A 26,133-nucleotide genomic window follows, 5' to 3' on the forward strand; every position below is an offset into this window, starting at 1 on the left:
TACTGTCAACAAGCAGTGTAGGGGCTGCTGCTCACTGACAAGCCAGTCTTACAAATCTGGATTCCCCTCCTTGTGGCAGGCTGGGAGCATGCACAGGACTGGCCTGAGGATGCCACAGGCCTCCCCTCTTCTGAGCTGCATATGTGAAGGAGTGGATCTTGTCTCCTTTGTGGAAGGCCTCTGCAGTCTGCATCACCATGTCTTCCAGCCCTTCCAGACCTCTGCCTCAGGTCAGGACTATCAGCTTGTGACATGCATCATTTCACCCCAAGAATAGACTGTCTTCAACTAATGTTGAGTGAAATACTTCTCTATCATAAAGCCACAAACTCCTTCCTGACAACTTTTCCAAGGACTAGAATCACAGAGACAGTTCTGGAAAGAAGGCATGTTCCAGCAGCAGAAGCTGGTGGAGAAGCCCAGCACTGAAGACAGTCAAACTAGCACCCTGACACCTGTCCAGATCACAGATGCTGAGAAGCAAACACAGCAAATGGTTTGGTTTTCTTGAGGAACATGGTTTCCCCTTGTTGGGGAAGATGAAATAGGAAAGCCTTATAAATATGATTGCCTGACAAAAGATTTTGGGAATATGAAAACTACAGGCAACATCGAAATGAAAGCCACTTTTGAAATACCAAGTCTTAGTTACTGAACAACTGGAAAACAATGGTATGGCCGACTGAAGGTAATCCCCTCTTGATGGAACAATACCCTCTGCTTGCAAGCAGGTCCAAGGGTCAGAGCAGACCCTACTAGCTCAGCAGAAGGGGTCCAAAGAGTAGTTTTTAGAAGTTAAGATGTAACACTCTATGGTAATATAAGAACTCTTATAGGCTGTATGTAAATGCTATAGGATTTGTATCTTGTATTAGATTGGTTAGTGACAATTAGAATATTCAGTGCAGAAGATGATTTATTGTATTGTAACCAGGACTTCAGACATTCCTTACTACTTCTTCCACTCTTGCTCTTACTTCCACTCTTGCTCTTACACTTACACTCTCTCTCTCTCTCTCTCACCCGCTTACTCTCTTGCTCTCTTGGGCCTGCTCAGAGCTGAGTCTGGCAGCTCTGAGCAGTGCCCCTATACCCACGCCCTTTGCAATAAACCCCATGTGTCCCAAGACCTGCCTATAGAGATCTCTCGTCACCGTCCGTCCGAACCCATCAGTAACCTACACCCCTGAGCTTTCAGGCAGCAGAGGTGTGCTCACCTTGGAGAGTAGTGTTGAGGCTCTCATCCTAGTTTCTTCCATCCCCCCAACATCAGCTGGGCTGATGTTCTCGAGTAGCTTGGTTAGCAGAGGGAACAGCACCTGTTGGATCAGACACATGGATATTTTAGAGCTGAAAAATGACTGATGAGATTGCACAGACAGCCTTACAGAAAGGCATTGGCTTTTGGGACTGGTGGCTTCTAGGCAGAGGACATGACAGAAGCAACAGGACCAGCACATAAGTGGATTCACTGTAATACTCCAGGAGGCCCTGTCAGAAGCTTCAGTGTCTTAGGTTACAATGTAAGATGTAACCAAAAGTATGTATTCTATCACCAGCTGTTAAAACCAGGTGCAGCAGTGTTCTTTATCTCTTCCATGAGATACCTCTGATAACTCCCTCCGGAGGGATATCTTCTGTTAATGGGCCATCCAGCCTCACTGCGTGACTCATAAAATAACATCATCCCATTGTGAGATGCTCTGCCCAGGGGGAGGAACCAAGCATTCTTACCTGGATATAATCTGAGGTTTGGAACACCACAGTCAGCCCTCACCTACTGGATTCCCAGAGGACAAGAGCTACGTAAACACCACTGGACCTTCAGGTGAAGACCAGACCCTTCTACAGGATCACCGCTTCGACAGAACCGTATCTATCACTTCAAAGAGGACTGCAGCCACCATTTAGTTGGACTGCTACCACCACCCTGACTGACAGGGTGTCAGGTCATATCCTGTCTGGTTAAGCCAGTGTTTCTGTATTATGGCCTTGTTATATATACTAGTACAGAACTGTTATTCCAATTTCTCATATCTTTGCCTGAAAGCCCCTTAATTTCAAAATTATAATAATTTGGTGGGAAGGGGGTTACATTTTCCATTCCAAGGGAGGCTCTTGCCTTCCTTAGCAGACACCTGTCTTTCAAACGAGACACTAAGCAGAGAGGAACTTTTCACAGGACCAGAGTAGGGAACATCTTGTCTGTTGCAGTGAACAAGCTGCTCAAGAATAGACTGCTGAAGCAGGACAACACTCCTGCACACAATGCACACAATGCTGCCCTGATCACATGCCCATCCCAGCCAGGCAGTTACCTTGTTAAAGCAGGACTCCCATTCCAGGGCATCCAGGGACTGCAGGTCATGTACCAGGAGGGCCCGCTGCAAGTAAGTGAGTGCTTGCATCCGTATCTGCCGTCGGGCATCACAGCACAGCCAGGCAATACCTGCAAGAGAGGGATTTAGGGCGAAGCCCACAGGGAGAATGTCACATCCCTACTTCCCCAGTCTAGAGTAAAAATCCTAATGAAGATCAAAAACTCTCTGTGAAAAAAAATAATTATACTTGTTCCAGGCCATGGACTAGCAGTCTACTACCAGATCCAGAAACATGTTGGCAGCTAACTCATCCTGAAGATGTTTTTCCAAATCTGATCCAAGTTCTCTTTCAATTACAAGAGACCCTAAAAACAACCTATGCCTGCTTTCTGCAGCTAGTTCTTGGCTCCTCAACATTCCTGCCATTACTTTGGAAGTGTCTCTGCTCACTCTCATTGCCAGGGGATGGCTTTACCCTGTAGCAAAGGACACCAGCAGTTGGACCACAGTGTTCGGGAATCCGCTGTGATTTTCCTGGCCGCTGTCTCCAGGTGTTGCTGCTCCTCTGCCCAGGAGCTGTAGATGCCGGCTGCTCGTGTGTGCAAGGTGTGCATGAGGTCCAGGAGCTGCAAGTACACGGCACAGTAAGAAACACACAGGACTTCAAATTTTGAAGCAACTCTGACCTCTGCTGTTCTCCAAACACAGCTAAAAGGCTCAAGCTACTCGAGCCTGCTTTCTGTATGTACACAACCACACACAGTTATAGAGATGGTGTCAGGCCCTGCTGTCTGTGCCCTCCTTAAAGTGCCAGGTATCTTTAACAAGATTTATGTCAGTTCAGTAGCCCCGTCAGTCTCATCTTTGAGGAACACCATTCCAGTCCTCTCTAAAGGAAGAACGGGCTCTTTCCTGGCACAGAGCATTGACTCTCAGGCAAAGGGATAAACCCAGTGATTCAGCTATGCTGTCCAGAACAACTCTGAAACATTTTTTTTCTTAACATGTGAAGCACATGCGAAGTTCCCTCGCCTGTATAGGCACATGACAGCACTCTAGTCGGTTTACTACTGAACTGAGACCCAACACCCTGGCAGTCAGCAGGCCTGTGCCTTCACACCTTTGAAGTAGCAGCTGGAGAGAAATGACTCCATTAGCCCAGTCCTCTGTATTTGAAATTCCAGTGCCTCAGCCAACAGGGCTTTCCCCTTTCCTCAAGCTCAGATGCCCTGTCAGACTCCTTGCTAATCCTACATGAACCTCATGCCTCCAAATGACCTTAATCCATTTTACCTACTATAGTGCCTCATAGCTTCAGACCTCCTTGCTTTTCAGAGGACCTCTGTCACCATTGCTATTCTGCTTTTGCCGGTACAAATTGCAGCCTTCCTCTTTCACTGCAGAACCACATACTGCCACCACAGCCACCCTCTGCCACCCAGTGCCCACTCATCCAGGATGCAGCCTTCCCTTGCCCCATAAAGAATTCCAGTGATTACCTAGCAAGGCCCTAAGAATGGGAAAGGAGAGGAGGAAATCCTTGCTATACTTACGTCCTGACTAACCTGTAAAGACACAGTGTGGTAGCTGGCAGGGATGCTCTCATCCTCGTCCTCATCACTGTGTGTGTGCGCCTGGTGCTGGCTCAAGACCCGGGATCGCCGTGTGGAGCTGTCTTTTGGCTTTTTTTTTAACCGACTGGATTTACTGTCATACCTGTGGCTCTTTCCCCTCTTCTCCTGGGACTTGTAGCCTAGGAAGTAAAAGGCAACAACATTCCATATACAATAGTCCACTACAAAATTTTCTGCTTTTCTACATACAGAGCAGCCACTTTTTGATATCACCAGCAGAGGGCCCTGGTCCTCTGAAATGACCACTATCTGCTTGTAGGGGACCCAGTGCCCCTCAGGAACAACTTTCAGCAAGAGCTGATACTGCTGTCTCCACATCAACTCCAGACCTCCCCTCCATCATAGGGAGGGGGGTAAGAATAAGGTCCCTGCTGCTAGCAGAAGACAGGACACTCCTCTCCTGGTAGACCATTTTCTTTGGGTTGGGGACTCATTCCCTGACAGTGTACTTCACACTGCTTGCTGACTGGCCACCTCAAGCCAAATCCTGGTTGTCAAGTGAAGGGCCATCTTACCACCATTCAAGCTGGCCTCCACGAAGATACGTATTGTTTTGACGCAGAGCTCAAAGTTCTCAGGTGTAACATGGGCAGCATCTCGCACGATGAAGGACAGGGACTCGACACATTTCATGAGAGACTTTGTGTCATGTGGGCCCAAATCCAGCCCCACAGTCAGGCTGTACTGATTGACGAGAGGTGATGGACCCAGCCTGCTAAGCCCAGCAGTGGATCTGGAGTTGTCGATGTCATCTTTCCCCACCTGCAGGGCACAGCAAGTGGGTAAGCAGGAGAGGGTAGCACAACAAGCAGCATCTCATGCACACACTGAAAGGGCCTTTCTTCAGAAGCCAACAGGTAATGTTTCTGTATGGTCCATTTCCCTTTCTTCCTCATTGGCCTCAAAGCTTTCTCCTTTCCATCTGTGTCTCTCCCCATCCTCCCTTTATATTATCAGCTCATCTTAGCTCTCTTTTCTATTGTCTTATTCTTTCTGTCACTACCACACCCTCTGCTCACAACCATGGTAGGAGTAGTCTTCTTTGGGCACCAGAAGCCCACTGACTACTCACCACTAGCCAGCCACTGTTCATGACGTCCACATCTGTGATGGAGCGATGCATCTTGCCTGGCTTCCCATGGTCTGTGTACACCTCAGAGTCAGAGGTGTAGCCACGGTCCAGGCTCATGTCACTTGGATGATAGGAAGAGGACACCTCGCTGTCTGATTGAGCACCTTCAAGACAAAAGGCGTGGGGTTTAGATCAAAGCCAAATCAGGAACTTGCAAGAGCAGCTGTGGATAAGGGAGAAGCAATCCAGATTAGTCAGATCAACATCAACCAGGGACCACAAGTGGTTACTAGTATGTTCCACACCTGTCAGATCTACCTGCCCTGACATTTAGGATAACCTTAAATTTCTCTTGTCCCAAGACAGAAGTCTTTGCAAGGGACAAATTTAAGTTACTGATATAATGTTATTTAGAAGTAAAAACTCATTCTCTCCATTGTTCAACACCATCTAGAAACTCATCAACAGACAGACTTGCTGTGAACAGAGTGCAGCGAACATTTTCATAAGGAGGTAGAAAACTCATGTTTTGATGTGCAAGGTGCCAAGTCAAGCAGTTTGCTCTATCAGCAAAGAGAAGACAGTTCAGAGGACAAAGTCCTGAAGTGTTTTTAAAAATCATGCTTCTCCCATCTGTCTACACAAAGCATCAGGACCTATCAAAGAAGTTCTAGAAAAGCAAAGAGAAACAAAGCCTTCTGGAGGACTCCCTTCTTGCTCTTTACTTCAGAAATCTGAACACATCAGCCTCAAATATATTGACAGCTGGCTAAAGCAAAACTGAACAATTTGCTGAAAAGACCACCTTTCTAACACAGTCAAGAGAAGTGAGGAATAGTGTGTTGGTCTTGTGGGAATGGTTCAGGGACTATTAATACAAATAGATCTAGTAATATAATTTTAAAGAAAACTCATTTTATGAGAACCTTAAAATGGGGACAGAAAGGAGTCAGTCCCACAAAAGAAGCAAGTATGACAGGAACAGCAGCTGGGTTTACATTTACGTGCCCAGATAAAAGATTATGGCGCCCAAGGCACCAAACCACAACCAGCAGAAAATGCTCCTTGGGTAGAGCAAAGACCTCCTACAGCTGCCAGAACCAGTATCAGTTTTCTTCCCACTGCCCCCCAGGGACTAGCACCTGGATTGCTGCTCACTGAGAAGGAGGAGGTGGCAGAATAGAGACAGGAACAGACCATGAGGAGTGAACAGCAGGTGCTGGTCTTTAATCTTGCTAATGTAGTTTAATATCAGCTTTGTTTTCTTGCAGTCCCCTTTGCTAATTGAAAAGCTTGAGGAAGCAGCTGCTTATCTGGCAGGCAGGCATCAGATTTCCTAGCAAAAGCTGGCCTGTCTTACCTGTGTCATTATCTGCCCTTGCTGTAACCTGCAGGGCTGCGGGCGGCTTCACCCCAGACCCGATGCACTCCAGGAGGGTGAAGAGCGTGTACCAGTCATCCCCAGAGTGAATGTTGGCAGCATTGGTCTTCAGGAGCTCATGGAGGCCGTAGGCAACCTCGTGGCTAACTCTGGACAGCACATTTGGCTTCATCATAAGTAAAATACGTAATGAGAGAAGAACCTGGGCAGAGAAGGAGACAATAACAGACCCTATTACTTACACTCCATTCTCCAGCAACGTACTCCTTCATTTATTTAGAGCTACTTACAACTGCTGTTTGTTACCACCTGCAGCACAGGCAGGTTAATATGGGTCTATCCAACAGCAACTGGTTTCCTGTGTCACCGGGTATAGCCACAAAACCCCAGTAACTGCCGTTCAAAAATCCCTTACCTGTGCACTGATCTCATCTCGACGCAGCAGTCGAATGGCCAGTCTGAGCAGCCCCACCACTGCCCTCTCCACCAAGAAGCAGAACTCCATTGCATGGACACAGAGGTGATAAAGGTGGTCTCGGACAGTTTGCCAGACACAGGTCACACGGTCCCTAGCCACAACAAGGAGGAGGGAAAGGGTAGGATGAAAGGATGTGAGACAAGCAGGATCCAGCTACCTCTCCCACCAACTCCAGACCCATTATTTCTTAACTTCAGTGAAAAATTCCAGTTGGAAGATATAAGAACAGACACACAGAAACAACAAAACCATCAAACTTCTTACTCATTACTTGTAAAGCAATCAGGTGGGAGAATTCTCCCTCTGGAGTTTAGTTTATATTCTCCAGATTTCAGGATATCAAGCACTAATTCATGAGCTAATAGCCTTTCTGTTTGCACATGCTAGAGTGGAATTGTTAAGCCCTGAAATTACAGCCACATGCTGCTTCAGCTGGCAAATCGAGGACATAAGGAACTCATTCCCTGAACCCAGGCAGCAGCTGCAGTAAAGCAGGGACATTACAGTGAATGTGCATGTATTTCAAGGTCATACCTATTCTCTAGAACAATCCGCAGAAGCATCTCCAAGCAGAAGGCTGCATCCTCTTCATCATATGTCTCCTCATCAGGAGTCACAGAGATTAGAGCCTGGAAGAGCCATGATATTTTTATGAATCACAAGCTCCCAAAAATGAGGAACCAACAGAATGCTTTGAGTCTGGCCAAAACTGTATTCCACTGCCTGGTGAGGTCATGTATAGTCTATCAAAAAGGCACTGGATCGAGGTCAAGCTAAATCTATGGGAAAAATATATCTTTTTTTATTATGCAAGATACAATATGAACTTAAAAGATGTTAAACTCTGACAAAGTCTCTCAGATGGAGAGGAATTCTGATATCTGGCAGTTTCTTGCTAATACCATGTGAAGTACAGAAAAAGCAGGCATACTTGACTACAAATACTGGAGCTATTCTTCTCAAGCCATCAGCTTACATATGAAGGGAGAACTCCTGACATAATCGGAGTAGGAGCACAATGCTCCCCTGGAACTGAGATGACACTTTCCCAGGGAGATGAGCTTCTCTAGCCCAAAGGCTAATGAGTCCAGCCTTATTATATCTCCCACAGCAGCCAGGCACCACACTACTTAGGGACACACTGTCAAATATTTCTGTACAGCTCTTGCCTCTAGAGTGGCCTTTTAGAATGCTCTCATTAGGTACACAGCACACCTGAAATGACGAAAATCTTTAAGCTCTGACACAGAACTACAAATACTTTCAAACACTTGCCAAGAATTCTCAAGGCTTTTAGAATGCATTCCACAATTTAATGTTTTCTTCTACTGCCAGAGCAATTTGTGTCTGCCAGAACAGCAGTTACTTTTAACAGGTGAACTAATGATTAGTTTCAAATCCCAAATAGTTCCAAGACCTCCTCTGAGGACAGAGGAGCTAGGTGAGTACACAGCACATATCCACTACCATGCATAGCATACTTGTTCCACTACCATCTGGTCCCTTGCCCAATATCTCTCTCACCTTCATGAGCTCATGGAGGGATTCAAGTTGGAGAAATTTGCTTTCTGTGATCAACTTCTCAGGATCACATTGCTGCAAAAGACAGAAGAGACAACTGTGCATCTGGAGAGTGTGGAAGGCATACAAACAGATCATCCAGAAACACATCATGTTCACAGGAAAGGCACCGATAGTTGTTATTATCTGGAGAAAAACTCCTTCCAACTAGTTCACTCTTTAACATCAATTACATTTAACAGACCTGATCTGTGCTAAACAGATTTTAACAGGTAACTTCTCTGGCCACACAGTGGTCAAACCCCAGGTTCAGATTTTGTTGGCACCATATACCTTAACACTGTCTTGGAAAAGATGAATTGTTTGAGAATTCATTAATTTGTCTTTAAATACAGGACTGTGATGCCCAGGGCAGATCCCAGCCTGGTGAATCATTCCTATTTTGATGCGTTAGTACCTTTGTGCACAGCAGCACAAAAGACCATTTAGCTATCAATCCAGATACTCTCCTTTGTAGATCCTTTCAGTTCCCAAGTCTCCTGTTACCTGCAATACTGCCAAGCAGCATGCATATTTATGCCTCTGTTGCCTGTTACCCACATAGTATTGTCACCAAGAAAAAAACCAGGTTCTTCTACGGCCCATATGTTACCTTTATGCATTCCAAAGCTGCTCGCTTTGCCTCCTGTGTTTCCGTAGATGGCCCTCTCATACCAGATTGCTCTGTCCCACTGAGGGTGAGCCAACTAACAAAACTCAGTACTGTTGATTCACCACTGCAAACCAGAAGACACCAGCATCAGTAAGAAAACAATCATGTTATTTTCCAGCCTTGGTACAAAAAAGACTGCCTGGGACATCCACGCCACTCACCGGTTAGATGGTGTCTCCTCACGCTGCAGATAAATTTTGCCATTAGGATCCACAAAGTCTTCAACCTGGAACAGAGACCAGGACATGCATGTAACCAATTGTCCACTTCTTTACAGCCTTCCCCGCCAACCCCATTGTGTTTCTCTTAGTGATGAAACACTACACCAAACAGCCAAAATGTGTGCAGTCAAACCCAGCTCTTCACCCCACTATCCTGTCAGTAAAGTGCCACTCTCATCTGGTAACACCAATGTTGTGCTCTAGTACTTCATGCCTATAAGCATGTCCCTCTTCTGCACAACATTCAAAATCTGTTAAAGTAAAATAAATGCTGGAATTCCTCAAATCTAACAAGAAGTAAAATGAGAAAAAATGAAACAAGCTACAGAAGAAGCTGCACATAACTTGAACACTATACCCTTCACAGGCTTCCAAGTTCTGTACACACTTTACCAAAGCCAGGCCTTCACAAGAGAGCCCTCCTACTTTTGGAACTGGCTCTATGAAAAGCCAGCTTCCCACTCCCCTAACTCCTCAATTATCCACCAGCCAGCTAATTATTACCTCCACCATGGCCTTGGGCAGCAGCTCTGCCCGGAAAAGCTGTAGCATGGCCTCCATGATGTTTTTCCAGCCCTCTCGCAGAATGTCACCATGGCGATGGGCCAAGTGAAACACAGTCTTTGCTGCAATATGGGCCTTGGGATTACTTCCAAAAACAGTGGGCAGTGTCTCAATAGACTGCAGGAAAGAAGAGGCGGTGGCAATCAGTCAGAAAGAGATGTTTTCTTTTCAACACAAATTAGGGCAGATGCTTCAGAACTGGTTATGGGAAAGATAACAATTCTCTGTACGATGCTTGGACAACTCCTCAGCTCATATTCACTTTGCACAAAAACAAGGACAAGGTGGCTCACCTGATACAAGCTGAATCACTGAACCACCTAGATATAAGCTCCTCAAGAACGACAACAACTCAGAACATTTTGAAATTGCTTGCTGAAAAGCCACTAATTTATCCTGCTACAGGAGCTCAGCTCAGGATCAAAGCCTTCTACAAAAAGTACCACATCTCCTCTGGATGCAGGAATTACTCTGCCGTGCTGTTAGAGAAAGAAACTACGGCCAAAACCATTGCTGACTTGCAAAGTTACTCCTACCACTACCTAACAGCAAGATTCAAAGTAATTCAATCCTGACGTGGAGTCTCTGCCAACAGTTGCTGGATCACAAATGCTCATAATCTGTTCAACACACTCACAGCTTTTGAAAATACAAAAAGTCATTGAAACCAACCAAGCATATGCTGCCAAAACAAGGAAAAAACCAGCAAACATGTGAGCTAGTATCAAACAGTGTAACGTGCTCCATGTTTTTGTAGTTACTTAAGGTCATTGCAATCTTCCTTTTGAGAAGGGATGGGCTTTGCCATTCTCTCGTTTACATGAGCAAAATCCATACTTACCCCCTCATCAAGAATGGAGGAGAAGACAAGGGATTGAAGGAGTCAATCTATCTCATTTCAGATCTGAAGTTCAGAAAAACTAGCTCTTGCTTCAGCCAAACTGCTGGCAAAACTGTTATCAAAATGGGTCTTTGATTTAGAAGCAAACTCCATTAGAAGTGCCAATCTGAAATCTGGCAGAAATGCAACAACCAATTTCGGTTTTTTCCACTGTTGCTATGGGGAAACCACATGAATACATGTATCACTGAAGTGTCAGGGTGCAAATAGCAATATGCCTGACTCTGCACTGTGGTATGAAGCCACATCACTGAAAACCACACACACAGGTTTTGCTACTACTTACACATGAGTCAGTATGAGTCTTAACTATGGCTCATGAAGTGGGACACTAATTCTTCCTAATCAGTCAAAGCCCCTCCATGTTCCTTTCCATTTCCCATCTTTCAAAGTGGCCATGCATAGCAATTGCAGTGCATGGAGAGGATGCCTGCTTTGACTCTTTCAGTCTTCTTAAGATGGCCTCTCCTTCCTCCAGACTTAAATATTTGTTCAGTTGTCCTATTCCACTCCTGTCTCCAAGCCTTACAGGAATTTAGGACAGCGGAAAGTAATTGATGTACCTGGAATCTGACCAAAGATAAGAACTCAGCCTTCTTCAAATCCAGAAGTCCCTGATTCTGTGTCACCACCAAAAGACATGCTTACATAATTAACTCAGACCTCAGACTGCTCCAGATTCCAGTCTCACAACTAGATGGGATGCAGCTGGCAATAGCTGGTGCATCTGAGGACTTAGTTGCTAGTCTAGTTGCTTCTGCTGTGTAAATCTGTGTCAAACTGTCTCATGGCAGACATTCCTCTGCTTGTGTTACCTACTGGTAGTCTTGAGGTCTGGTGTGCCTGGAGAGGATCAGGTACTGCATCTTTACTGTTGTCAGCTGTGGAGGAAGAGGGAATCTAAAGCAAACCCTCTGCATGGGATTTCTTTGTCTTCTAAAAAATTCACCTATCTTGGCCTTTTTACTACCATGCTTTCAGTCTTGAATCATCTTGTTTCCCTTTCCTGTATGTGTGGCAATTCTGTTTTGCTCACTGTGGGTCTTGCACTGGTTCTGAGAACAATACCGTGAGATCGTTCGGGAATTCTGACCCTTTACAAGAATTGCTGTCAGCTACTCCTTAGTACACAGCGTGGTCTGCCACGCACTGTCTATCGAACACCTTGGGGAAAAACAGGCGGATGCTGTAACACACAAACAGATTTGGGCAATAAAGCTCACACTAACCACAGCACCTTCAATTAATTCTCATGGTACACCCCAAAGAAAGAGTCTTTAGGGCTTGCCAAATGTGGGGCTAACAGCTGATCTTACTACCCGACTCCACACCCCAACTGACAATTCAAAGCATTCGTTTTTCTAACCCCTTTAAGCTTATGCTGTGTATCTACACAGCTCCTACATTTTGGAAGTACAGCTCACAAAACAGTCCCCCTTGACATTGCATAAACCCTGTAATTGCGTAGTCAGTATCTGAAATGTATGAACTTGCTTGGGATCACAGGGAGATCTAAGGCTCTTCAGATCAAATAGGTGATTAACAATTCTACGTCAAGGCATTCTGCTCTGCACAAACTGACACTTGTGAGTAGAAGAAAATTTGCATATTTGAATCTGTCCTATGGAAGTCACACTTCACTACATGTTTCCCATTGCTTCCTCCAGAAAACTCTGGGTAGGGGCTGATAGATCCCTACAGATACAATGATAACTAAAATAAGCAAGTATTGCTACTTAACAGAGGAAGAGAGCTCCAGTGCACTAGAAGTCATGCTTCTTTCCCCTCCTTGCAAACTTACCTCACTGCTGAGTGCTGTAAACTTGCAGAGAGAAATTATGAGATTATCAAACACATCACTAAGGCCATAGTGAGCAGAAATCATTGCACATTTCCTGGGAAAAGAAGAAAACAGAAAATAATGTACTAAGCCAGCACAGATAAGTCTGTCCGCAGGACAGCAAATCTGAGACCCCCTCTGTTGACATTTTAGACCTTCCTCTCCACCCATTCATAATGAATGCTTATGTATAGAAATCTACTATTACTGCTCAAATAAGCTCAATCCTTATCCATAGATACTGATATTTGTCTATGCTGATGCAAGGATCACTTTAAAGAAGTGAGTCTAAACAGACAGACCACTTGCACCTGAGCATTACATCCAATCTCCTGTCCTGATGTATGAGAGTTGCTGAGATTGGTGGTAATGTTCAAATCCAGTTTCCAAGATATCATGACTACAGCAGTGTACTGACAAGAGCTTTAAAACTATGCTTAAAGCATCATTTGGTCTGATCTAAGCATGACCAAGGATCATTCCAATAGAGTTGCTCACAGATAGTAAGGTTTTTGACTACTGGTCATCTGGGAAGGAAAAAAAAAATCCCCCATTCCATCTAGGCTCAGCTATGGAGTCACACACATTACAGGTTTTGTTCATACATGGAGATTTTGCCAGCATCACTGTGCAAAAGTGACTTTTCCCCTCACTTCTAAACAGCCCAGCTGTGTCAGTAGGTCCTTTAAATGCAACCAGGTTGGAGCTTAAAAATATGTACCCTAGGACTTTGATTTATTACAACACAGCAGTCAAGCTAAACAGTGACTGGCAACCCAGAGAGGCCACGAGGGGATTGAATTGATACAAATGGCAGAACACTAGAGGATCATAGGTCATAAAAAAGTGCTTTTCAATAGCTAGGAAAAGCAATATTTGATATTCACTGTGATGTCTCTCTAGGAGATAAACAGGAGCCAATAGTCACACTTTTACTCTTCTGGGTCTTTATGAAGGTAAGAGTTACCTGAAACCAGAGATAGCCTTCTGGATTATTGTTTCCTCTAAGCTCTTGTCAAAAACATAAGAAAGTGCTGCAATGGTGGGTCCCCATGTCATGGTGAAGAGGTCATGGTCATAGCTTCCAGGAGGCACATGGAGAAATATTCCCTCATCAGTGGCACCACGATGCAGCAGGACATTCCAGATATAGTTTTCCTTCACCAGACCCGTCTGCTCTTCTGGCATCACTATCTCATCATTTCTACAAGGGAGGAAAGCAGAAAGATTGAATTTTTCATTCTGAGCCAAACCTAACATTTACACAGTGCCTTTCATTACGTGGTCCCAGAGCTAAGCAATACCTATTCTGGAATGATTTTGCCAGCTCCTGAAACATTCTGTTTTCCTAGGCCTTCCTGCTTCCCCTGCCCTTCTTAGATATCCTGAATATAAAGTCTGGTGGTTCTCAGAAGCACCCAGCAGCAACTTGTGTAAGGTCGGCATTGAAGAAACAGGTACCTACTGCTACAAGTGCAAAGCACAACACATACTGCCATTAAATGATGGGAAATTTTGAACAGCACACTGGCAAAGCTTCAACCGCCATTCAACTCTCACCCTGTTAAGAGTGCTCTCTTTATCTCATTATTTCAGTTAAAACTAAATTGCTACATTGCTGCAGTCAACAGTAGGCAAAAGTATCTTTGCATAAGAATAATGGAAATACTCATATTATGCCAAAATAAAATTTTAGAAAGCCAGGCAGTAGAAAATTAAAACAAGAAACCAAAAGTATGATTGATTTATAACCAGGGTACCACAGCTCCTTACTCTTAACTTGGATGAAGCTATACAGTAATAAAACAATTATGATCAATCCAAGTACTGCTTGCAATCCCAGACTAAAATATATAAAGCCTAAATACATACTCTCTAGACTAGGGTATTAATGCACAAGAGAAAATCCTCTGCAAATGACCAACTAAGTGAACAAGAGCCTCAAAGCCACTAAGAATAGCAGATTGCAGCCAATCTGAAAAGTAGAGTTCTTTCTGCAATCAAAAATAACATACTTCAATTGCCAAAGAAGCAATTTTTATGTGCTAACAACAACTATGAAAACTGCTCCTGATTTATGCATAAGAAATAAACTCAGTTTCAGGTACTGGCATATTTTGACAAGAGCTGTTATTACTGTGATTATATAGGAAAGTAAGTTTGCAGTCAACAGTGCATTATTTCTAAAATTTCATATATGACTGAAATTGACAGAAGTTAATGGGTTTACTTGGAAAGCCTCAGGAAATGAAAATGTGCTTGAAGGTGAAATGCTAAGACCCTGAAGAGGTCATATACTACTTCATACAGATTACAGTCTTTCCCCCTCCTCCCCCCCAATAATACAAATAAAACAAAGAGTTCCTCAATCTCAACTATGACATTGGGTCAATCCATCTGAGATGGAGCAATACTGAAATGATACACCAATTATTCTAATCATAGAACATACTGGAAAAGCTGGAGTACCTGGTGATGGGGGAATAAAGGGAAATAGACTGGGATAAAGGCTGGGTAACCAAGATATGTGTATATGCTCAGTGTACTATTCAAAACATTAAGAACATCCTCAGGGGAGAGAGGCCAGTCAAAACTAGAGCTTTATTTGAAAAGTAGAGTGACATCTTGAAGAACTTCCAGATATTCAGGCATCACCCCACCTTCCTGGAGAAGGCTCAAAAGGGTGGGTCAGCCTAATCATACTGCCCTGTTTCCAGCATGAGCTACTGCCTGCCACTGCAGATGGAAATCAGCTGAGACTCAGTCACATCCTGTCTCCTCAGAGATGTAATCCTCTCAGCTTCAAATTGGCTGGGCCTGGATTTACTGATTTTTGAGCTATTATTAAAGCTTCCCACCCAAAGCTAGCTTGTGCACAAAAGGGCCTCAGCCACCAGGAACTCTCCTCAAATACTGTTCCATGTGCCAAGAGCTTCGGGGGTAGCAGAAACTGCTGGTGAAGACAGCAGCCTCATATGAAGAGCTCAAAAGCAGAATATATTAAACGGAGACCTGGACACTGTGTCAGGGCACAAGTGCTGCCCTGGGGATGAGATTATCTCTTGAACTACATAAAGTTCTAAAAGAGTCTAAAGGCCTGGTCTGGAGAACAGAGCCTTCTTAGATACAGCATTTCACATGTGCTCGTCTTGCTCAGTCATTATTTTCCATATTCACAGAAGTAACATATTTTTTCATATTTTTTAAATTTAGTTTAAGGTCTGGATTAAACTACCATGGCAAAAATCCAGGAGTAATTGCTGTGACAGGCTTGTTTACCACAGCCCCACATGGAGTTGGAATTTGGTCTGAGGTAAACAGGCACGTGACTGGTGAGTCTCTCTCCATACTCTCCAGATATCTCACCAACCCAACAACTCTACTTTGCTCTCTGAATATATGGAGATGGCAGGTTGATTCTTACTTGATGGCATGATACATGTCTTCCAGTATGTCCTGTTCAAAGTCTTTGCCCCCATTCACACCTTTCAGGTTCTTCCGAAACTCCTGAAAAAAGAGACACCAACATTAATTCCTAGTATCTCCAACTTTAACTGGCTGGACTCAGTACACCGCTTGTTTTTCATGGGGCCAGAAGGAGATTTTCCTGCATTCTTCAACATGCAGACTCAAAATTCAAAGGTAAATGCCATCCTTAGTGGGAGTAGTGTGCAGTATCTCCTGCCTATACCCACAAGCAAAGAACAGAGACACAACAGGTGCTTAGCTGAGGCTGCACATCAGAATGGCAGGCCTGTACCACTGCACTGACACTCACATGCCTTCAGCCCTCTAGGAGCCCACAGCAGTACAACAATCTTCTCGATGTTACTATGTCTTAGGATACAGTTTGCTCACACAAACACAAGCCTCTTGATGAATTTGCTTCGTTTTCTGGTAAGCTCCTGTTTCTTCAGGCTGTCTCTTGCCTACAGCTCCTCTCTCAAATCGTACTCAGCTGTGGTGCTGCACACCAGCTTACTGTGTATATGAGTGAAGGCGGCCAAGGAAGAGAGACAATGCCATTGAGATAAAAAGAGGTACTACACTGTTATCAAAACCAGAGAAGACAGATGCCTACACTGGAAACACTCACCTCCAGAGTCATTGGGACATTCTGCTTGCGGACATTGTGGTTGTGCTGGTCAGTGTTCAGCATAATAACTGCATAGGCCAGGGCAAAGCAGGCATCACTATTAGCAAACGGAGACCCATTTGATTTCTGAAAGGCAAATAGATGCACAAATTAATCCCACAGGAACAGTGATATCAGTGACCAAGACAGCCATTTTCCTAACCACAGTACTGAATCATCTCTGGGACAAACAAAAATCCCAAGTTCTGGCTCAAGCTTCTAAAAAGCAGCCCAGGAATCTATTTACTACTGCCAGCTCCTGCAAAAGAACAGCTGCTGCTTGCAGGGCACAGTTATATAGGCAATTTGATCTGACATGTCCATCATGGCAAGCAGATGGACAAGAAAGAACACAGTTTTGAGCTTTCTGCGACCAAGTACACACCCTCCAATGCTCTGTGAAGGCTTCTAACAGTCTCTGAATTACAGGTGCCTCTCCTGGTAATCTAAAGGCCTCTAGATAAAGTCGTAAAGCTTCATCCAGTCTTAAACCTTGGAAGCTGAAAGTCCTGCAAAAACAATGAAATGTAGTGAGAAGCTGAAATAGGATGGGAAAGGTATGATAAACTTACTAACTGCAAACTTGTTTGCTCAGACAGTAGAGAGGAGGGTGAGAAGAAATATACCATGAACAGGCAAAAACCAGTAAAACAGAATCAACAGTCCTACAAGTGATTATATAATTATCTCTCCAGTCTTCACAGACACTGGCCCTGCTGGAAGGCACTTGAATATCATACCTGTATATATCTAAGGTGTTACCATATGCAAGACATGCACAGAATTAAGGCGTGGCAGTACAGAGAGAACCAAGTGATAGAAATCCAATGCCTCCAGGAACTACCATTCTACTGCTTTTTTTATTACTAAACTCTTAACTTTCACTCCTTCCTGACTACAGAGATTCAGAAGGATACTCACCCAACAAAGCTTTCCAGCAAGTCTATGTTCTTACGGTCACTCACAAATTCCCCAATCATCTTTTTGTCCAGGCGAGGATTTTCCCTTAGCCACCTGGCCACTTCATTGTTGTCGATGGGGGTGGCAAGAAGGTTTTTCTCCTGAAGAAATTGTATCCCTTTCTTTGGCTTTTGGTTGAACTGCTCTGTGCCGGTTATCAGGAGCTGCAGGAGACATTCAGAAAATTACAGCTTGAAGTGCATTTCTTATTTTAGATTGTTCTTGGCATTTGAACCAAAAACAAAACAGAAGAAAGATCAGCCTCAGCATGATCAAGTTTACTGTACCATGTAATCCAGGAAAAAGGCTAATGAAGGACAGAAAACCTGCATTCATCACAAGGTTTCACCGTCAAATAGTACTGGACAGAGCAAGCACAAGCTGCCATCTTTGAAAAGCTTTAACGTTTAACCAAGCAATAAGCTCTGCTACTCCAAATGCCTCACCTGCTCTCATTTGTAAACAGAGGAGAAAAGCCCCAGGTGCGTGGCAAGATCAGCCCTACCCAGTTACAACAGCAGCACTGCTCTATTGTCCTCTCCCGGCCCCTTTGGCTCCAGGCTCTCATAACTACCTCATCATCAGGAGACAGGCAGCAAGAATCCTTAGCACTTATTCAGCAGGTGCAAGGAAAAAATGCTGCAAAAGCTAAAACTAAGAACCAGCAAAGATTCTCCTGGTGAGATATGGTCCCAGGAACATGATATTCCAGCCTGAATACCAGAAGGTTATCTGTAGGCTGGGAAGACCAGGTACATATTTGGTTCTGAAAGGAAGCCACTTAATCTGCCCTCCTAGGAAACTAGACTGTACTGTAGTCACAGTGTAATAAAACAACTAAGAAAGGGTTAACTGAATGTTCTTGGTGGTGTTCAGAAAAACCAAAAGCACAAACAATGGTATGAACTTTACTAAGGAACCAGAATAAATGTCAGTTCCCTGTTAGCTCCTATCACGATCAAACTGCTAGCAATGACCTAGTGAACTAAATTCGTGACCATCATGATTACTAGCTCCCCTGGGTTACTCAGTACCTCAGAAGCCACCAGCCCTCTGGTCTCTGCTTCCCCTGCCTGTGCGAACATCCTCAAAATTGCAATGAAACACAGACCCTGAAATAGCATGGAGTGCATGAAGACCCAGTGAGGGCATAACAAAAGAATAACCATGCACTGCCCTGGTCTAACAGGCCTGAAGGGACTGTATAACACTAGCAGCATTTCTGTTTAGCTGTAAATCCTGAAACCCCAGCCCAAGGAAATTCTCTGGACTGGCTGAGACCACAGACTTCTTAAAACCACTTGAAAGGAGACCAGACTGCTGGCAGTTTGCACTGCATTTACAGTCATGTCAGTCTTGTGCCTCTAAGCTTCTGGTCACTGCCTTTGGAAACATCAAAGAAAACTTTCTGTTTGACGCATAATTTGTTATTTAGCTTTTTTCTTCCTTCCAACTGTGGTAATGCTTAGTACTTCAGAGGTTAAAAGAAGTAGAACATGCTGGTGCCATGGCAGCATCAACGTTACTAAAGCTCAATGTTTAGTGTGCCCTGTTTACATGCTTAGGATGAAACCATTAGGAGATTTAGAGTCAGAAAACAGTTTTCGTTGGGCAAATGCAGAAATTTATGAACATCTTCCTGCCCTCTACTCTTGATTTCTTCTAAACTTGTTTTCCAGCAGAGCAAAGCCAGAGTATTAGCAAAGGTTTTCAGTTAGAACAGTGGAAGCACTATGCGAGCTCCCCTCTCAACAACGGACTTTCAGAGAGTTCATCGAGAAAACTTGCTATGAAAGCAAGATTTAAGGCCAAAACTCAGTGGTTCCTTTGAAGACTGTGCTGATGACCACTTTTCTCCACTGTCCTTGTGGCTGGGGAAGCCAGTTACCATTACCCCACTGCAGCTCTGTGTCGCAGGTAAAGAAAAAAGTTCCCAAGTACTGTGGTAAACTTCCTAGAGAGAAACCAATGCTTTAAATTACACTCAGATCCAGAGATTGCTAGAGTGGATCCCAAAGCACGGATTAGTATGGCAGCAGAAAGAGGTGTATTGTATTTTCTTCAGTATTTTTGTTTAAGTAAGTTTAAACAAACATGACCATCAATCCCTTATAAAAATGTAAAATAAAACCACCTATGCTGGAGAGAGAAGCCAGGAGCCTTTTAGTCAGATACAAATTAAAAACTCTTTCTCTTTTACCACCAGCGAATCCTTCAAAGACATTAATTGCTTTTCTACTATATCATCTCCTCATCCACAACTACTATGGCCAGTCATGTTTCAACTAGAATATGTGTAATTTTCATATTGAAATTTAGTAATTTCTCACATCTGAAATAACTTACCTCATGAATATGTTTAGCAAAAGAGAACAAAATATGTACAAAGAACATATGTGAATGGGAAAAACCCCAAGAAATTCACAACAAAAAAACCCCAAACAGTCCCATGTAACCCCTGGGGACTTAAGATATATGCAACTGCTGTCTCTGGATGTGAACAAGCAGGCCAGTACGAGATGTTTGACACAAGACAGCATATAAATACAAAGCCATCAGCATGGAGTACCTTTATCAACACTAGGCCTAGACCAGACCCACTCAGGGAACGGAAAAGTTTAGACTATAACTTGGATTAATGAGGTTCAAGGAAACAGACTTCGAAAACAAAGAATGGCTTTACCACAATTAAGACAATCTTTTTGGTCATCCTTATGACAAAGCAAACATAGTTATTACCAAATCAGAATAGCAGACTAGTTAATTTCTACTACAGGCCTCTTGGTATGCTCCCCATTTACATCTTTGATACGAGTAGTGAACCAGCCCTTTTTGATCAAAGTACTTGATTATCTCCATATAATAAAAACTAAATCCAGGGACTTTCCCACCCAGAAATCAGATGGACCTAGCTTACAAACTGTGCCACAAAATTTCCCCAATACCTCTTGCAATCTTCAGCACAACTAAACCAGAACAGGTAATAACCACTGCTGTCTCTGCAGTGTAGCAGGATTTTCAGTGGCTGACTCTTTAATTCTGGTCAGCAGAGACCAGAACTCAAACTTTCTGAGGTATGACCAGTCATGCAAAGCCCACACAGGATGGGAAGTGAAGAGAACACTCAAAGATCCATCTGTTGTATATTTCAAACCATACCTTCTTTTTGTTCTTAATCTGCATAAGTTCCTGAGGACTTGGAAGGATACAAGAAAATCGAGTAGGTTTCCTGGGGATACTCTTCTCACCTAGAATGACAAAGCATCATTACAGTCAAACCTATCCCCAGAGTAGCACTCAGGCATGACTAACTTTCAGTCATGAAGTCTTTGCTGCAATATGCTGTCCAGCAAATGTATGCTCCTGCAAATTCTATTTACTTACTACATTCCTCCCACCCACATTTTCTTCAGCATAATTGCACAGTAGCTTCTTGTCCCAGACAATGTCACACAGTCACAAGATCTAATTTTATGGCTAACTCAACCACCTCCATTACTGATTCCCCGGAGAGTCCCAAACTTCCTTCAAAACACTAAGCACTGCTATGAATTCAAGCACTTTTGACTCAAAGTGACCCACCAGATCTAACCCATCCCAGAAGAAATGCAACAGTTAGTAGGCATAAATAGTACACATATAATAAAGATACATTCACCATATACCTCCCTCCAATTCTGAATGCAATAGCTGCAGTGGTCCACACTATAGCAGGACCTGTCAGCAAATGTCAGCACCATTCTTAGGATATAGACACACAGGGTATTGTGCCAGGGTACTGCAGAGACTATTACCTGCCTCACTTCCTCCTTCCAATTCCATGCAGCTCTCCTTCATCTGGTCAGCCATAAGGCATCCACTGGTGGGAGGACATGCCCCAGTTGGCTCTGAGACTGCACTGGAAGATTTTCCCTCACTGAATACTCTCTCTATATCTGTGGAAGTTAAAACAAACAAAGCAAGCAAGCAAGCAAGCAAGCAAACAAACAAACCCCACAAAAAAATCCCAAACCAAACACCCACACAAAAACAAACCCATAAGCCAAGAAAAAAAGCTACCAACAGAGAAATGATGAATGGATCACTCTAAATTAACATGTGCTTATTCAAGGGAGCTCCTGCTAGTAACCATGACTTTGCAGTATCCTCAGTATTTTGTCTACATGAATTCCATGGCATACCCTCATTCTGTTCTGATTGCCAGTCTTGACACGGCCTTTATATAAAGCTTTATGAGAGACAAATTCTAATATCTGTCAGTTTTAGAAATAGCAAGGTTATTAACATCAGTGTGTAGTCATAAAACATGCAACAGTAAGACTGAAAGCATGTATTCAAGGAGTTTACTATGTCAGCAACCAAAATGAGATCTCCAAGTTTAACACAAGACTAAGCTTAATATTAAAGTATCAAAGAAAGAGGTCTTACTATTGCTTGTTTCTTTGGTGCTGTTGATGGTTTCTGGGCTGGGTTTGACAGCTTCCTTCTCTTGTTGATGTATGTTACTCAGCACTTTGGCCTGGCAATGTGCCTCAGTGCTATCTATCACTGTCAGCAATGCTTCCAGAGACAGCAGATGGACCGTATACAGCTGTCCAGAAACTGGAAAGGCATTCTGGGAAATAATATGTAAGTATTAGTCAACTTTCATGTCTCTCTCACCATAATAGAGCAAGTAAGTTTCCCCCCACAGCTTGGAGAAGGCAAAAAAATAGAACAGAACACCCCAAGCTTTCTAGCTTGTATTTAATCATTTATTTGCTCTGACATTATTAAAGCATCATGACTATTCCATTTCTCTTCTGCTTCCAAATGTTAAATGGCCTTCCTCATCTCTACAGCCTACTCACCCCGGACCTTTAGACCGCTCCCATTGTTAAGTTCTGCCCTGAGTCACCGGCTGCGCCCTCCCTGCCCCCGCCGCGGTTTAGCACCTTGGAGAGCAGCTTGGTGAGCTCCTCGAAGAGGTTGGCGCAGTAGTAGTCACAGTCGTAGTTAATGTACAGCTCAGTCACAAAACTGGGAATCCTCCACAGCTGAACAATGGCTTCCAAAGCCATCTCCTTCATTTCATAGGGCATCTTTGGGTTTTCCACAGTGATTATTTCCATCAGCTTCTTGATATACATCTGGCAGAAACACAGGGCAGCTCAGTTTAAGGAAAGAAAACAAAAGCAGGACAGTGAATAGCTTTGAGGACTACAGAAAGAGAGTTAAGCTTCATCTTCCCACATAACATTCCATCTTTAATGATGGCTCATTCTGAAGTAGGCTGTAAAATCTTTCAAAAAGTTCTAGCATTCAGTGCACCTGAATTTATCATTCGAAAAAACCAGTCTGAAGGCAGGCAGCATACTACACCAGTCTCAGACAATTGATTTTCCAACAGAAAAAGGCCTACACAACCCACCCATAACAGAGTCACTTATACTAACTATTTATACTACAATAATTTGACACTTAGGCTCTATTTGACTGTCCAGATATATGCATTTAACTGAAGGCAAATAAACTATTACCCTGCACCCAGTGATACTCAAAAAACTCACCTCCAGCTGGAATTTCAGATGCTCTCTCATGCTCTCAAAGAGAAGAAAGCACACCCTGAGGGAGGCTGCATACAGATTGAGCCGTTCAACACTCAGTAGCTGAACAGGAAACAAAAAACCCTTTAAGAACTACATAGGCAAGTCATTATATGCTATAAGTAGCAGTACTATGGCACTGTAGGCATCACCTGCAACCAACCAAAGATCCACACACTGCCTCCCGTAGCAACGATATTTTAAAAAACAACCCCTTGTTCAAACTCCTGGTCCCATTTTTCACCAGTGAGGATGAATATACTTAATTCTCATCTGTGTGTGGTAACACTTTACTTACTTCAATTCGGTTCTTTTGCCAAGTCCCCAGAGACTCTTAAGTGGTGAAGGAACTTGGGAGAGGACCTGCCTCTGAGATGACCCCAGTGCAATTAATAGCTTGGTATCCCCCAAAGGTTCTGCCTACTACTGAGCTGGTAACTTGCATCCATAACTACCTCAAAACCAGTTATATCAAAACACAGTGTTATCCCACAGTAACAGTTCATTCAAATCACCCTCATCCTTCTTGGCCCTGGTCTGCAGAATAGCATGACAACCTCTCTGACTTTGCAACAGCACTGTTTGGTGCAATTCAGAACTCTCATTGCAGTGCAGCAGAGAGCTTGTTTGCAGACCTGCCAAACCTCGTAATACTAAATCTCAATACAATCTTTGATGGAAATTCATATCTGACTTCCCAGTGCCATATGCCATGTGAGCATAAGCCAGACTCACTTGAAATAGGTGCCGGCACAACTCCTCCTTCACGAGTCCCAAGAGGGACTGACAGTTTGCAATGGGTGCTGACTCCAAGGCAACAGTCAGCAGCTGCAGCCCCATGTGGATCATCACTTCAGAGTTGTGGCGATCATGAGGGTTGGTGAGCGAGATGAGAAAGCGAAACAATTCTCTAATACATGGCAACCCATACGGGACCAGAGCTGCTCCTAAAGAAAAAAGAGAGATTAGCAATCTAAACTTTCTTTTTGCTTTTTGCAGGTGCCTAGCAAGTGTTAAACATTTAATTGTTACAGACCCACTAAGGAATAGGAGCTTATCACTCTCTTAGCAGGACATGAAACAAAACAGTGGAAATGAGACAGGACAGCACTGCCCACCTCTCACCTTCTTTTTGGGAAGACTGAGTAAAACGTACTCCCCGGGGATTTACATAGTCCATGTCATGAACTGAGGCAGAGTCAGAATGTTCTGCTACAGATGTGCACTCCTCTAGGACCTCAGGGATAGACTCGACAGAGGCTGACTGGACCTTCTCCTCCCTCAGACTTTCATTCTTCATTGATATGTCATTTGAGAATGAAAGAAGGAAAAGGAGTTAACAAGCACTAGACAAGTAAAAAAAAGGCTCATTTGTTCACAGTTCATTTGTAACTATTAAAATAACACAGGTCACTAATGGAAGAGTATCAGAAAAACAAAATTTAAGAGAAAAGAGAGCCTCTACATAAGCTGCAACCCTCTCTACCCTTCCACTTACATCGAGTTCTCATCTGCTTTATATAATTCTAGGTTGTGAGACTAAGGACTTTACTTCAAAAATACTCACATAACCTATCAGTTCTTACTGCCTCTGAGGTTAAAATTTTGCTCATTTTTTTGTTTTAAATGCTACATAACTTCAGCACTCTACTTCTGCTTAAGCCTTCCTGGCATTTTTACCATTCAAAATATCTGCAGCTCAGTCTGAAAGGTTCCCTGTAGCTCTATGATCCCTCCTCTCAGCAGCATTACTGGTGTGGGGAAAGTCATTATGCTGGGAGTTGGAACTTTCCTTTGCAAGTTATACTCATGTACCTGGAGTTCGGGGTGATTCTGATTTTCAGTGACTTTGGACTCATTTGAAGGTGTTCCTGCATTAAGTCCCAAAGAAGCGACTTGGTCCAAGTCTGTCAGGTCTTCCTTGGATGTTGTCTGTGAGGACAACTCCAACGCACTGTCTGTAACAGGGCTGACCGCCGATGAAACATTTTCTGAGCTCCCAGAGGAGCTAGGAGAAGGAGCATCTATGAAAGCAACTCCACTTGCTGATGAGAAACAGAAGCAAAATGATTAGTATTACTCTGTCCCTCAACCACAAATTTATACATTAAATACAGCAACAAAGAATTCTTTCATTACTACTTCACACTACAAATGGTCTCAGATAGCAGCACACTAATGTGAGAGAACACAGACAAACTAAGATCTCTCTTGCTAGTGAATTAAATAGATGACCATAGGAGATAGCAGCAGTTCTCCAAATTTAACACAATAGCTGGAGTCCAACGGACTCAGCTAATTAGGTAACTTACATAGTTAGATAAAAGGTGCAGAGGATTTATATAAGAAGGAATCTGAAAAGAGTCCAAAAGGTGTACTTTACTGTTTAATACAAAGGCACAACCACTTTAAATACTCGCACCAAGAATTAGTCATTCCTTCAAAGTGAGAATTTTAACTTGATTCTAATGCAGGACCGATTACTTTAATTCTCCCTCAACAAATGAAATTGCATTACAATTCAAATAGGTCTGAAATACGAGCAGTGAAGAATCTTTACTATTTCTAGATATGAGACAATGCTCCAAGAATCTAAGCGTTCCTTTTGAAGAAACCCACACATCTGGAGCTCTCACTGTTCTGAGAAATCGTAAACGAATTTAAAACTCAAATATTTAAAGAAGAGAAGATCTAATGGCAGGAGACAGTAATAGAGGCACAAACCCGAGTTCTGTTATGAATTTATTTACACATGGAATGTGTATGGTTTTGCACAGGGTTGTTTCATTGACAAATTGATTTTTGGTA

The 26,133-nt window shown here is 43.4% G+C and overlaps 1 protein-coding gene across 6 annotated transcripts in view; it reads right to left on the reverse strand.

Moving 5' to 3' along the window:
* GBF1 (golgi brefeldin A resistant guanine nucleotide exchange factor 1) overlaps nt 1-26,133 on the reverse strand; it is a 107,245-nt gene that overhangs the window by 2,855 nt on the left and 78,257 nt on the right. For 3 of the 6 annotated variants that reach the window (XM_048312107.1, XM_048312105.1, XM_048312108.1), the window contains 27 exons: nt 25,141-25,370; nt 24,451-24,619; nt 24,061-24,272; nt 23,290-23,388; nt 22,675-22,869; nt 22,169-22,355; nt 21,535-21,675; nt 20,900-20,988; nt 17,702-17,904; nt 17,166-17,289; nt 16,742-16,867; nt 16,070-16,152; nt 13,613-13,849; nt 12,607-12,700; nt 9,845-10,021; nt 9,281-9,345; nt 9,060-9,183; nt 8,411-8,482; nt 7,421-7,515; nt 6,824-6,977; nt 6,388-6,610; nt 5,028-5,191; nt 4,471-4,717; nt 3,875-4,074; nt 2,797-2,947; nt 2,319-2,449; nt 1,218-1,319 (listed from right to left, as the gene is read on the reverse strand). In XM_048312107.1, coding sequence (XP_048168064.1) covers nt 1,218-1,319; nt 2,319-2,449; nt 2,797-2,947; nt 3,875-4,074; nt 4,471-4,717; nt 5,028-5,191; nt 6,388-6,610; nt 6,824-6,977; nt 7,421-7,515; nt 8,411-8,482; nt 9,060-9,183; nt 9,281-9,345; nt 9,845-10,021; nt 12,607-12,700; nt 13,613-13,849; nt 16,070-16,152; nt 16,742-16,867; nt 17,166-17,289; nt 17,702-17,904; nt 20,900-20,988; nt 21,535-21,675; nt 22,169-22,355; nt 22,675-22,869; nt 23,290-23,388; nt 24,061-24,272; nt 24,451-24,619; nt 25,141-25,370 — 4,094 coding nt within the window. Of the gene's footprint in view, nt 1-19; nt 525-1,184; nt 1,320-2,318; nt 2,450-2,796; nt 2,948-3,874; nt 4,075-4,470; nt 4,718-5,027; nt 5,192-6,387; nt 6,611-6,823; nt 6,978-7,420; nt 7,516-8,410; nt 8,483-9,059; nt 9,184-9,280; nt 9,346-9,844; nt 10,022-12,606; nt 12,701-13,612; nt 13,850-16,069; nt 16,153-16,741; nt 16,868-17,165; nt 17,290-17,701; nt 17,905-20,899; nt 20,989-21,534; nt 21,676-22,168; nt 22,356-22,674; nt 22,870-23,289; nt 23,389-24,060; nt 24,273-24,450; nt 24,620-25,140; nt 25,371-26,133 lie in introns of those variants that run through there. The other 3 variants (XM_048312106.1, XM_048312110.1, XM_048312109.1) reach the window with 2 other exon arrangements.

This window comes from Corvus hawaiiensis, chromosome 8, assembly GCF_020740725.1.
Source record: "Corvus hawaiiensis isolate bCorHaw1 chromosome 8, bCorHaw1.pri.cur, whole genome shotgun sequence".
NCBI lineage: Eukaryota > Metazoa > Chordata > Aves > Passeriformes > Corvidae > Corvus > Corvus hawaiiensis.